General features: G+C 33.0%; 1 protein-coding gene across 1 annotated transcript; it reads left to right on the forward strand.

Moving 5' to 3' along the window:
• Positions 1 to 7,583: 7,583 nt before the first annotated feature.
• On the forward strand, positions 7,584 to 10,806 carry LOC131079796 (probable disease resistance protein At4g33300). The gene is made up of 5 exons (XM_058017837.2): positions 7,584 to 7,794; positions 7,896 to 8,305; positions 8,930 to 9,285; positions 9,362 to 9,570; positions 9,858 to 10,806. Exons 1-5 carry the CDS (start codon positions 7,584 to 7,586, stop codon positions 10,673 to 10,675), a joined length of 2,004 nt encoding a protein of 667 aa, XP_057873820.2. The 3' UTR covers positions 10,676 to 10,806.
• Positions 10,807 to 14,081: the final 3,275 nt, after the last annotated feature.

Here is a 14,081-nt window from a genome sequence, read left to right on the forward strand (position 1 = left end):
TGCTCTCCTTCCTCCTTTCAAAGAAATTAGATTATGTCATGTGCAGAGGGAAGGAAATTATGTAGTGGACAAGCTAGCTGGATTAGATGCTTATGTTAATGATTAAATTGAAATTTGGGATCACCTATATGAAATCCCAATAGAAGCTCATACAATGATTTTAAAGGACTTGTTTGTTAATGATGGATAAAACAAATGTTGTCTTTTTGGTACTTGCTTTTCTTTCTTTTTCCTTTCCTTATTGGTTAAGGTGGCAAGATCTAATTTTTGTTGGTACTACCTACCTCTGTATACCCCAGCCTATCACTTTCTCAACTTGGTTTGCTTGTTTGTGGATATGGGTGGCAACTTGATTCAAACTGAACTTGATGAATTCTAATAATTTAAGAATAATGGGGAGCTATAGAGTAAGGGGATTTAGGGTAATCTGGACATGTATGTGACGGTGATTATTGACCATGATCCTAAGCTATCTAATGCATTTGTTCATTCTTGGGATAATGGTACTAGGAAGATTAGCAGTGTCACTATTTTGGTTTGGGCGGAGACCATCACGAAGGTGACTGGACTAGCCCTCAATGGAATTTCTTTCCCTAAAAATCCCATAGAAAATTATAAAGAGGACTTTAATAATTTCTTTGAACCTAGGGAAGGGGTTTCTAGGATTCAAAGTGGCTATAATAGGGAGGAATTACCTAGAATTTTGAAGGAGGCAACTCTATTGTTTATTAAGTACTTCACCCTAGATGAACAGAAAAGGAGGTTCCATCTGTAGATCTTCCCCATGTTAAATCTTCTTCACCATAGGGTAATAATGAATTTTCCCTTCTCAGTTATGTCCACTTTGTCTAAATTCATTTCCAAAGCCATTGTTAAGGGTAAAACTCCTCTAGATCATGGCCTCATTCATAGGTTGTATGATTTTTAATTAGCTTTATACCCTCTAGTGGGGTCTCATCTATTGAAATTCTATCTACCTATGATCCTAATTTATATGTGTATCTTACTGTTACTTCCTCCAATTCTTGTGAAGTGTCTCATTCCAGGTTCTAAAATGACCACCAGGAAAAATCTCGCTATAATGGCCAAATTTAATGCCATTTGTGTCTCCAAAAAGGACTAGGATGTGAAAAATTAGCATGAGATGCAATAGATTATGGATATTATTTAATATTCTAGCTTTGAGTTCCTATCCTTAGATGATTTCAAAATCCTCAAATGCCAAAGGATCGGATTGGTCCCTTGCTAAAACTAGTGCTAACCCTAACCCTCCCCCCTTTGCTAATACTATGCCCCTAAACTCTATCTCGGTCCTAACTAAAATTGTGAAGGACATGGATGAGGATGTGTAAAGACAAGATGAGCTATTAAAATGTCTCTTTGCACACATTAATGTTTCCATCAAAAAGATCAATCGGCTAGAGGTGGTGGCTGAGGCGTATGCTAGAGCCAATACTTGGATGGATGATTTGGATGAGGATAGAGTTGGAAGACTAATAATGGCCTTGTTGGCATTATGGTGAAGTAGGATAATGTGGGTAGAAAAATCGATGACATGGAATTTGAGATAAAGATGGTAGGGACCAAGCTCGAGCTAGAAGAGGTTAAGAAAACATAGGAGGCCCTCAAATGGAAAATTGAGGAGGTCAACCTTTCTTTCAAGAATGCAACTAATATGGATAATGGCTCCATACAAAATATCCATGACAAGATGTAAAAGAAATAGGTGAAGAAAAGAAAATGCATGGAGTCCTTGGGCATGGGCTCTGGCCCCACTACGGTTAATGCTACCCACATTGGTATCCTTTGGCTCTAGGATTAGGTCTAGTAAAAAAGATTCCTTTTTCTGATAAAGTGTTTAGTTTGGGCTAAGATTAGTAAGAAATGGGTACCCCAAGGTAGTGGACCATCTCTTTGTGTCTATGCTAGGTGGTTGTTCTATATTTTTTTATTTCTTTTCTCTTCTCTATTTCTTGGTTTTTAAATTTAGTTGTTGGCTCTCTATTCACTCTTATGGGTTTTTGTTGTGTTTTAGTGGATGTTTTTCTTTCTGGTTGAACATCCCTCATGTTCTCTTGGTGTTTCTTTATGGATATGTAATGGTACGACCTATCCCACTTTTATTAATCAAAATGTAGACATCTCACTACTAATAATATATCACAAGTATGATTGAAATGAGATTTCTTATAAAGTGGGAATTCCCATTATCTTGTCATGGATCATGTTTGATAATCCTAAATGAATCCTACAATAATAGAGAGAACACTTAAAACAAAAATATTAAAAGGGAAAGACTCATGATAGGCCATTGACAATAGCAGTCTCGATTCTTCTATATATATTTATACTTCACAATTGCTAGATATCTTCTTAGGACAATGAATGAGAACTAAAAGAAAAGATTATGTTAAATAGATTTCATACCCTTTATGTAATATTATCCCATTTATTTATTAGTAAAGATGACTCACAAATTATTGTTGGTCTTCCATACCAAATATTTCTTTTATAATAATTTGGTAGTAGGTTCCACATAAAATTAGAGATATTAAAGAAAATTATATGAATTGATTTTAATCCACTTGTGAATTTTTGAATTCATTTCCAACTTGTAAATCCAACATGCATAATTCTTTTAAGATGTATCAGGCATAATTTCTCAAAATATTATATTAAAATTCTAATTATTGAATCATGAAGAATTATATAACCTAACCTACATTAAACTATTGAGACAAAATGGTGTAGATACTTTGAGAAATTATTCAAAAATTCACCAATGACGAGCTCTACGTTAATTTATTATATAGTAAAATTAATTTTCGAAGAAACATGAAAAATAAAGTATATTTTTTAGAAAATAACTCATATAACATCTAAAATCTCATCAATCTAGGTATAATTTCATCTATATTAAATATAATACTCACATAAATTCATGTAGTTCCATATACTAGCAAATAAAAACTTTGAAGAGGTTTTTAATATACTATGATAATATACTAATTAAAAATACATTTATCACTATAATCATAGAGATGCTTTTCATTATCCCTTAAAATTCTCTACTAATTATAGATACATATACATCATGAACTTATGATTTCTCTAAATAATTCCTTCCATAATTTTAGAGAGAATGAATGGCGTAGAAGCTCAAGACTATACATAGGTTTTCTTAGGAAGATTTTCTTTTAAGGAAAAAAATACTAAATCAGGTGAAACTCCATAAAGTGACCTCATAACCCTAAAAATTGTGTAGATTTGAGGTTAATTCCTAAGTTTATAGACTCCTATCTATCTAAAATATTGAATCATACATCAATAAGTCATTGAACAATAGTCCATAGTAAGCTACACTCAAAGAGATTTGTCAAGTTATTTCATGAGCCTTTGAAGGGTATATTTCTCTAATATAGCCTTGTGAACTCAATGCATAATAATCTATATTGAGCTCACAAAATTCATTACTTGTCCCCCAAAAGAAAATTTCATTATATATGCATGTTTCAAATCCATCAACATCCAAAAAAGAAAGTTTTGGGTTTCGGGTTCCTTTCCTTTCAAAAACCTATTTTTAATTAATCAAAACATCCAAAAAAGAAAGAACAAAAAATAACAAGTTATTCTTCTCATTCAAAGAGACATCCCATTGTAAAAAATTGGCTTGAGATTATGGAAATTTCTCCAACATTTGGTGCCCCCAGCCTCAAGTTTGACCTTCTTACACTTTATCCATTTAATGTTGAAAGTAAATTTTGGAAGACACTATTAGGTGTAACAAAGATGGCCAAAAAATTCCAAGCATAATATATCACAAAATTACACCTTATATTTCTTTCATCTCCTTACAAAAATTCTTCTCTTAAAAAAAAAACTTTTAATTACTTAACTATAATATAGTAATATATTACAACTTTTGTTGTTAACTCTAGTTTGGACTCTTTGATAGATTTAGAGTTCCCTTCCTTGGTGGCTATCCTCACTTCTATGATTTTTAGTTGCTTTACCCCTTTTGCCCCTGCCTAGGGTCCATCAGTAAACTCGACAATGACTAATTATTTAATTGATGTACTACAAGATTATTCGTGAGACATCTCAAATATGATACCTATTCATTCATTAGTTCTAGATTCTCTCTCTCCAGATTGCTAGGTTCCTATTCTAGGTTTGGTCACATGGTTTTCAAACAAGGCCTCGACCTCAAAGGGTTCAACCAACATTCTTTCGCTTAAGTATCAATACAAGGATTCTTCATGGATGATTATGTGGTGCAAGAAAAAGGGTCACTCCCTTCCAACCTAGAGATCTTAATCCACTCTTTGCACCCATTTGTTGGCCCTTGTTTTGAATTTTGGTAGGTCTTTTTATTTTGTTTTTTGTGTTTATTTTCTCATTGAGTTACCTAGTTATAATTATATTATTCTTGTTGGGTGTCTCATGTACTATATTTGATTTGTAGTGAGTTGGGGGCCTTCCCCACTCAATTTAATAATAAAATCTATAACATAATAATACTTTTATCACATCTAGCTGATCAATAGAAATCTCAAAAGTAAAAGTCACTAAACATGCAAATTACATGCAATAACTTCAAATCCTCAATAAAAATATCCAAAAGTACTAGGTAGAAATAAAAAGGTAAAATACAAATGCTAAAAATAACACCATTGAGAGAACAAAAATATTAAAGTACCTTGGCATTTGTGATTGTATAAAAAAAAATATAAATATGTTAAATGCTTCCATGCTTTGGTGTATATCTTCCTCACTATGACAACTACCCCTTAATTGCTACTAAACACTTTTATTCGTATGAATAACTACCAACATAATCAACCATTGTTAGGGAAATGACTCCCTACCAACACTCAAAAGTCAGCACATGAAAGTGGTAAGCTCCTAATTTCAAGGTCATCCCTAGCCTAGACCTTAGACTTGAGACTTCATCTATGATGACCCTCTGCATATGCTCTTACAAAAAAATAAATGCTTTATAGTTTTCTAAAATGTTAGAGGTATTTATCTCTCTTCTTGTATGAGATTTTTAAGCTCACTTAAAACCATGACTATTAATTAAGTGTAATCTATTAACTTAGTCTAATTATAATAGGATGATAGCTATTTTCTATCAACTTGTGCAAAATAATACACAAATCAATAGGGGTCATATCATTTCAGAATTCGCCAATTCCCACGGTGTATTACTCAAGTGTTCATCACATGTACATAATGTGACTAGCTCATACACACCACATATATATAAGATGCATAGCCTTAGAATATGTCACATACACATATTGCATAACTCTAGCATACATCACAAATAGATAATGACAAGATCAAGTTATATCATAAATATAGATTGAGTATATCCATCTCACATCACAAATGGACAATGACTAGCTTCAACATCTACTGTACCAATAAAAAATTTCTAGTGACAAATACATTGTAGTTCAGTATTTTTATCATAACTTAGATTTGTAAATTCTAGTAGGTATTTTTATTGTAGAATGTTGACAAGTAAATTGGGTTTCTCTCAAGGATTTATGAATTCAACATTCATATTGTAGAATCAATCTAGAGTTTTAAAAATTTGTTATTTTGTATAAATTTTCCTTGTGAAATGCTTAATTAATTTACTATATATTACTATAACCATATGGTTTGAAACTCAAATATATGCTCTACCAGAAAGATTCATTATATTGAATAATATCTCTGGCAAATAATTGGATTAAAAGAGCCAAGTTCTATTAGCAATCAACTCTCTTTATTAGCCAAAATCTACAATCATGAAAATTATTAAGCACTATTATTTAGTTTTCTAAATTTTCTAAATTTTCTATAATTATTTGATGTGAAAATTATATTCAATTTGTGCTTCAAAGGGATGCATTCCTAGAAAAATTATTCCTTTAGTGTACAGGAACTTAGAATATGAATTGGATATAATGAATGCAAATTGAATTTATGTAAACACCAAAACATAGTGAGTAATTGCACAAACATTTAAAGAAAATGCAACTAATAATGGTAGTTAATTGGGTGAGACTCTACAAAAGTTAATATTTACATATTTTGAATTTTAGGTCAACATTTGTGGTGAGAATTCAATCCAAAATATTACAATATTAATTTAGGGCAATAGATATTTAATATTAAGAAAAGAGCTAATATATTTGAATGGGATATTAATATACATAATAAATGTAAAATTTCCAAAGATGTATATACAAATATTGTTAATAAATAGTCTAATATATAAAAATATGCATAAATAGGGATGGATTAAAGGCCAAGAAGTAAGTCCAAATTCACACAATAGTGTGTTATTCATATATAAATAAGTATATTAAGTCATTCTATCAAATAAACCCAAAATAAAAAGAAAATTTATATAGATATGAAAAAATTATTATTAAAAATATTATATATAATGAGAAAAATAGTAAATAATATTTTAACATTTTCAAATGAAATTAAAATATAAATATAACTTTGAAATTATATGCATATGCATATGTATATATGATCTGTTGTCTTAGTGTTGAATTATTTATTAAAAAAATTATTAAATTTTCAGAAATAACTTTCCAAACAATATATTTGAATAAAATGAGTTTTTGGAAGAAATAACAATTCATGATTTGGGGGTGTAATATAAGAGATGAGGTGGGCATAATACTTTAGACTTCTTTGATGGAATGGATACTTCTTAATACTTTACATAATGGTTAATCCTCAATCCTTAACCCTTGACTAAAAATGATATCAACTTAACTCTTACGCTCAATATCAAGAAATTCAAGAAAGATATTAATATGGACTCATAGTCCCAATGTCATTAAACTAGCATATATATATTTGTAAAAATATATGTAATATATATCCATAGATATCAAATTTTTAAAATAAAATTAAAATGGAAAAAATAATCTTTATCTAAGAAACAGTTAAAAAATCAAGAAAAGATCACATGCACAACAAATCTTATAAAAATAAAATAAAAAATATACCTTCCAAACAAATAGTAAAATAATAAAAATGAAAAAAACATTTTAAAAAAAATGCTTTTGCACTGTATTTCTTACTTTCCGAATCTTCCCAACAAAAAAAGAATTTGCATAAAGTTAAAAAGATTATTGGTTAACTTTGAACAAAAATATTGTTTCAGTCTCTTTGCAACGTAACAAACAAGGTGCAATGAACAATGAACATGGGTCTACAAACGTGGAAGAAAGGAAGTCCTGAAAAACGTGCCTTGATTCAAGAATAAATCCCTGTGGAAAATCGAGGTGGAATTCATTTCTAAGAGTACAGGTTCATTTAAAAATGTATTTGAATTCTTCAGTTGTCATTATAAATATTGGAATTCGATTATAGTAGTACCACCTGTATTTCCTTTTGCTTTCATTACAGAGTTCATGGAAACCAGCGCAAACACTTCGTCACACGTCTATTAGTTCTATAAAACAAAGCCGTTTCTAATAAGCTTGTAAAGAAAAGTAATTTTATACGGTGAAGCAGCAGAAGAATAGGCAATATAAAGTTCCAGATTGAAAAGAGTTCAACGAATGGCTTTTATCAACAGTTCTGAAATGGTAGACGATTCCGCATATGGTGTTTCTGGAAAATCTCAGTTTTATGTGGGACTGGACAAATGTATTGGAGATTTGAGGGGACTGTTATTCCATAGCGAGGTGTCAATTGTTGGGTTGCACTGCCTGGGAGGCGGAGGAAAAACTACTCTGGCGTTGGCTCTTTTGAATGATCCTCAAATCAAAGGTATAGTATCTATAAGGATTCTCTCGTTTAGATTTTATTACATCTTTTGTTGCTTGGTAACGTACTTAGCCTAAAACAAATTTGTGTTTTCATGCTGGCAGGATACTTCCGCGATAATGTCATTTTCATCACCGTCTCGCAGTCCCCAAACCTAACGGCAATTTTAGAAACTATGTGGGAAAAGATCGCTAGAAAGACGAGACCAGAATTTCATAGTTTGAAAGATGCACGGATGAAGCTGCAAAAATTGATTTTGAGTCAATCCAAACCAACTCTGGTGATTTTGGATGATTTATGGTCCAGAACAAATTTGGAAAATTTGCTATTTGAAGGACCAGGTTACAAAACTCTTGTAACCACCAGAGACAATTCCACCATTCCAACAAGCCCGACTACCCGGCTGTATCAGTTACCATTGTTGTGCGAAGAAGATGCGCTGTCACTTTTCTGTTTCTGGGCTTTTGGACAGCCATCAATCCCAAGCACTGTAAATGCAAATATAGTGAAGGAGGTATAATTTCTTTCCATTAATTATTGTATCGTGTTTTGAACGACTCTCCTTACTTTTTATTCCCTAATTCTCCAATATTATCATTATCTTATTGGAATATATGGTACTCGAAAAGTCATTCAGAATATATAGCGAATACAATTTTTATCTAATTGGAGTGCTAGAAGCATTTATTCAAACTGGAAAGGGATGGAAAAAGAAAATGAAGGATTCCAATACATCTGGAATTATAGGAGACTTTCTTTTGTCTAATTAAGAACGGATGTTTCGTGGAGAGTGTGATTTAGTTGACAAATTAACAAATGTTTAAAGATTAAAATAGTTGATTATGCACAATAAATAAACAATTTGGAATTTCTTTCTTCCAAATCATTAAATAGTTAGATCTAATATCATATTGAAATAATTATAGAATTCTATAATATTTTGATGTTGAGTAGATTTTCACGCAATATTATGGCTTATATTATACGCAAGAATTTAAATATGATATTGAACTAATTGTAGAACTCTAGAAAATTCTGAAGTTGAAATTAGGTTTTTAACAATTATTATGTAAGAATTTTTCTTTCCCTCGAACTGGTCATTTTTTAATAAATTTTCTCTACCTTTTTTGGATCACAGGTGCAAGCACAATGTGGCGGCCTACCACTTGCTCTAAAGGTGATTGGAAGATCTTTGCATGGGGAACCACAACAGGTTTGGGAGAGGGCGAAGAACAAGATTTCTAGAGGAGAATCTATATCAGCTTATCACAAAAATGGGCTAATTAAATTGTTGGAGATCACTATCGATTCCTTAGATGATGTAGCCAAAGAATGCTTCTTAGACCTAGCTGTATTTCCAGAGGACAGGAAAATCTGTGCTGATGCACTATTGGACATATGGGTTTATGTTCGGAAGTTACAGTGGCATGACGCTTTGTCCATCTTATCGGATCTTGCAAGCAGAAACCTGTTGAATTTGACTAGCACGCCAAGGTATTTGCTTTCCCAAATTAGGTTTTTTTGTTAACATGTTTAAACTATAAGCTGACGTATTAGCACTTATCAGGAGAAGAATAGCAATCTCACATGGAAATGCCTCGGAGCTGTACTTTTCTCAGCATAGTGTAATGCGCGAACTTGCCCTCCATTTGGGATGCCGAGACGGTGTAGTCCACAGGAAGAGGTTTCTGATGGACAGGAAGGAGCAAAGTTTGCCTGAAAAATGGGAGTTTCTTAATCATAATGCATGCGATGTTCAAGTGCTCTCTATTCATACAGGTATGCCAATCCAAGCAGTCTCTTCATAATTTAGATGCAACCCTTTTGTGTAAAATTCTTTGAAATATTAGTCATAATTTTAATATTTACATCGTTGCTTTCGGCAACTTAGTTGCCATATGTATCAAAATGTTTCTATTTGACATGAAAATCTAGTAGTATGATTTATTATTGCATTTTTCCCGGTCTTGACTTCCAACTGGTGATAATAAAGCTCAAATAGCTAATAGTCATAATCAACATGGTAAATGATCTAAATATAATTCCTTTCTGATCTATTCCTGCAGGGCCTATGGAGGCAAACAACTGGTATGAGATGAGTTTACCTGACACAGAGGCCCTGTTGTTACTCTTTACTTCAAGCGAATACTCTCTTCCCCCATTTCTGAAGTCTATGAAGAATCTAAAATTTCTAATGGTATTGAAAGATGGGGCAAAGAGGGCAACTGTCAAAGGTCTAGATGCTTTATCTTCGCTTAGTGAACTCAAGTGTGTCCGCTTGGAGAGTTTGATTGCACCTCTTGTTCAAAAACAAAGGAAAGAACTATCAAACTTAGAGAAGTTATCTTTAAGCTTATGCGAAGGATTTGACTATGCATCCACATTCAACATTACCAAGCTGCGGGACTTTAACATTGATCACTCCAGCAACTTGGAGGAGGTGCCAATTAGTTTCTGTTATATGCCTTCTATTAAGATGTGGTCTATTAGCAACTGCCACCTGGTTCAGAAGTTACCTTATGAACTTGGGAATATGAACTCTCTCAGAATGCTGAGGTTATCAGCGTTACCGGGCTTAAAAGAGCTTCCACCATCGATTGGAAAACTTCGGCTGTTGGAATGTCTAGACATCTCATTCTGTGAGGGGCTCAGAGAACTTCCAGAGGAAATAGGGCAACTAAAGAAATTGAGTGAGTTTGATATGAGGGAATGTTCTCGTTTGAAGAGGTTACCAAGAGCTGTTTGTGAACTGAGTTCCCTCAAGCTGGTTGTCTGTGATGAGAAGATTGGGAAGCAGTGGTTACGGGCAAAGAGCATATCTCTTCCAGAACTTACAGTTGAAATTGCGGAAACACAGTTTAGTCTGGATTGGCTTGATGATTGACATCTTTTCGTACCTCCAATCAACTTGACAAGCACCATCCAATAAAAGCTCCTCTATATTTTCAGCCTATAGTTACGATCAATTGTCGTCGTCTTTTCAGGACTGTAAGGACTCTTTACTACTTCGTGCATCCGAAAGCATTTTCTCGTTTTGTATTAAGCCATGAATAAGGTGTCTTGTAATTTTGTAGCAGGTATCTGCACTACAATTACATCTGTTTCAGTCCGTTAGACTGTCTACATATAATACAAATGTAGAGTATATTAATCTAAATACACGTTTTCAGTCTATGGTATTGGCACAAATTTGGTACATGTTACAATTATTATGAGAAACATATAAAGTCGCAAAAGATAAGGGAAGGTTTTGAAACGTCAGCCGTGTTGTAAAAGAAAACTAGAAAGCATAACTTTTTCAAGCAAATGAAAATGAAAAGTCTCTCAAAGTCAATGTACGCGTAAGCTTTCTATCCACGCAAAACTTGTCACCCACGAATAGTGAACATAGCATAGGTTAAGAAGAGTAATCGATGTACAAAGTCTAAATAATAGAAGATAACTATGAGTGAATAGAAACTAAATAAATACGTTGAAGTAATTAATAAAATATGTAATAATATTAAAAAATAAATAGTATATTTGTATTAATTTATGAACAATCTTTATATTTTTATAGATTGTTAATAAGTGGAGTAGATATGTTCCTTATGAAATCAAAATGCATCAAGTAATAATTTTTTTTAGAGGATTGTAAATTAAAATCTTAAGTGAGACTTAATAACATAGGAGCTAGCAATAGAATGCACATATACTACTTGTTGTGTATCACCTTGCTAAATATTGATCTATTAATCATTATTTGATGCTTGAGCTAGACACTTCCTCAAACGTAAAGTGTCAATTTCTCTCTCATAAATGAACTAACCTAGCAACAAATTTGAGAAATGTTGATGTCTTATTTTTCATGTTGATACAATCCTTGTTAACCTAGTCATGTTTGTAGATAAGGGAACCATAATGCTTGTTTAGGAGATAACAATCATAGAGGTAGTAGAGAAAGCCATGTAAAAATGGTGCATACTAAGTCTAGAGATGCTAGCATCTAGAATTACCTCCAAACCACTAAAAAAAAAATTCTTAATTATCTAGAAATATTAATATATAAAAATGAGTACCTACCAGAAAAAATCACATTCCTAGATACAATATTACTAGTATGAATCAAATGCAATGGTGTAAAATACATACCCATGGTATTTCCCTTATCTTTTGAGCCCACTTCAAGTAGATTATCCTAATTGCAACAATTAATCTATAAATGTCATATTATTACATAAACTAATCTTATTGTTGGCAATTGACACTCATCTGGTTTAGTTGTGTTGCCATTGATGGCAACACATATCATTTTCGGTTGGACACTTAACTGGTACTCACCAGTATTCATAGTTTGGCAACCAGCATTCAAGTCATCCAGCATACAAAAAACTAGCACTTCGGCAACCGACAGGCAAGGGAAACCGACAAACTAGGAACTAGTATATGAGGCCGACAAAGGAGATTGATTCAACAAGTTTACATGACAATGGTCAGCGACATTGGTTATAACGTTTAATGTATTTATTTTTGTTTAGGCCAACATGTAAATAACTTGTAATATCATTGTAAGCCGACATAAGGCGTTTGTGTTTATGATTGCAAAGGGTATATAAGTTAGTCCCGCTAGGTTATTTTGAATATACTCGCGGTATGGTAGAGATATGATGTTGTGCAAGCAATGTTGATCGACTAAGTCAGAATATAATATGGTGTAGTCGGTCTTGTTTATCTGATTAGACATTTGGGAAGCGAAGGTAGATACCGGTAAAGGAAGGAACAATGAAAACCGATATAGACAGTGCTTTAACCAAAACTAATCCAGCATAACAATGGATGCATTTCTTGAGTTCAGAATTTTGTTTGTAACTCCATATTTGGTGTTTGTAGTCAGTGAGGCTCCTTTTGTGATGGGTAGTGCACTCTAGTCTGCAGGCTCCTAATGTAATATTTATTCATTTGGCCAGTGGATAGATATTGTGGGTCACCAATCCCACTGTGGTTTTTCCTCTTTTAGGTTTTCCACATATAAATCTCTGTGTTATGGTGAATGTTCTAGTGGTTGCATCATTTCTACTTGTTGTTATATTCTTTTATGGTTACCAGTTACTAAGACATTTTTTTAATAAGGTTAAACTTGATCTTATCAGTAGAACACAGATTCACCCCTCCCTCTCAGTGTTCTTGGATTCCAACAATTGGTATCAGAGCCTAGTACCTTGGAGCAAGTCTAACAGCTTAAGGAAGATCTTGCATTCATAATTCATGGAGATGAGTATGGAGAAACAACTTGAAGATAAGCACTATCAAAGACAGAGCAATTCAATTTGCAAGCATGATCATCGATTACAAGGTATCTCAATCAAACCAATTGAATTTTTTTTCCAATTCATGCATTTTCAAATCTCATAAGATGATTAAGGAGAATGAAAAGTATGATCTTTGTCAATGGATGTATGATGAGTTCATTTTGAACTTAGGGAAGATTAAGGGTGAAAAGAAAGGTGTTTTGAGGTATGGAAATCTTGTTGTTTGCTTGATACTTTTCTTTTTGAATGAGATATCGAGATCCGATAAAACCCAATGGGCATTTGATATATCGGTAGGAAAACAAACTAAAGATGTCCTAAGAAGCATTGGATCAGACAAGGATAGAGACTCTATTTTGTGGGGATATTTCAAATCTTTTTAGAAATCAATGAAGTAGAGAGAAAGAATCCCAAAGCATATTGTAAATAAATATTCAATTGAAATCTTTTTTATGGTAAAGAAGGATGAAACACTGATGGAGGCAGTGCAGCCAAGGAAAATGTGGATTACAGAGATGAGTTATGAGGTAGATGCTCAGATCTTGGACTTATATGCCAAGACTCTCATCGATGCCCTGGTTGATGAATCAGAGAAAGCTTTTGGGACTTCCAAGCAAAGGGAAGTGGAAGTAGAAATTGGTTTTAGCTAGAAGAAAAGGGAAGGAAAGATAAAGAGAGTTGGAGAGGTTGTGCAGAAAATGTCATCAGAAATCAAGCAAATCATTGGAATGGCTGAAGGGTCATCTCTGACAGCAATTCAGGCTCCACTAGTAGAAGCAACCAGCAAGCGTACACTAAAGAGGAAGGAACCAGAAATATTTATTGCCTCTGTTACATCGGATTCTGATACTGATGATGAATCCTCCAAGACCCACAAGACATACATGAGGACATAGAGGAAGAAACCTGAGGAAAAGAAATAACAGAAAGCAACGGTGACTCCTCTGGCTCAAGCAAAGAAACCTGTGAAGGAGAGGAAACCTATGGAGAAAAGGAAATCAG

The sequence above is a fragment of the Cryptomeria japonica genome, chromosome 4 (genome assembly GCF_030272615.1).
Source record: "Cryptomeria japonica chromosome 4, Sugi_1.0, whole genome shotgun sequence".
Classification (NCBI taxonomy): Eukaryota; Viridiplantae; Streptophyta; class Pinopsida; order Cupressales; family Cupressaceae; genus Cryptomeria; species Cryptomeria japonica.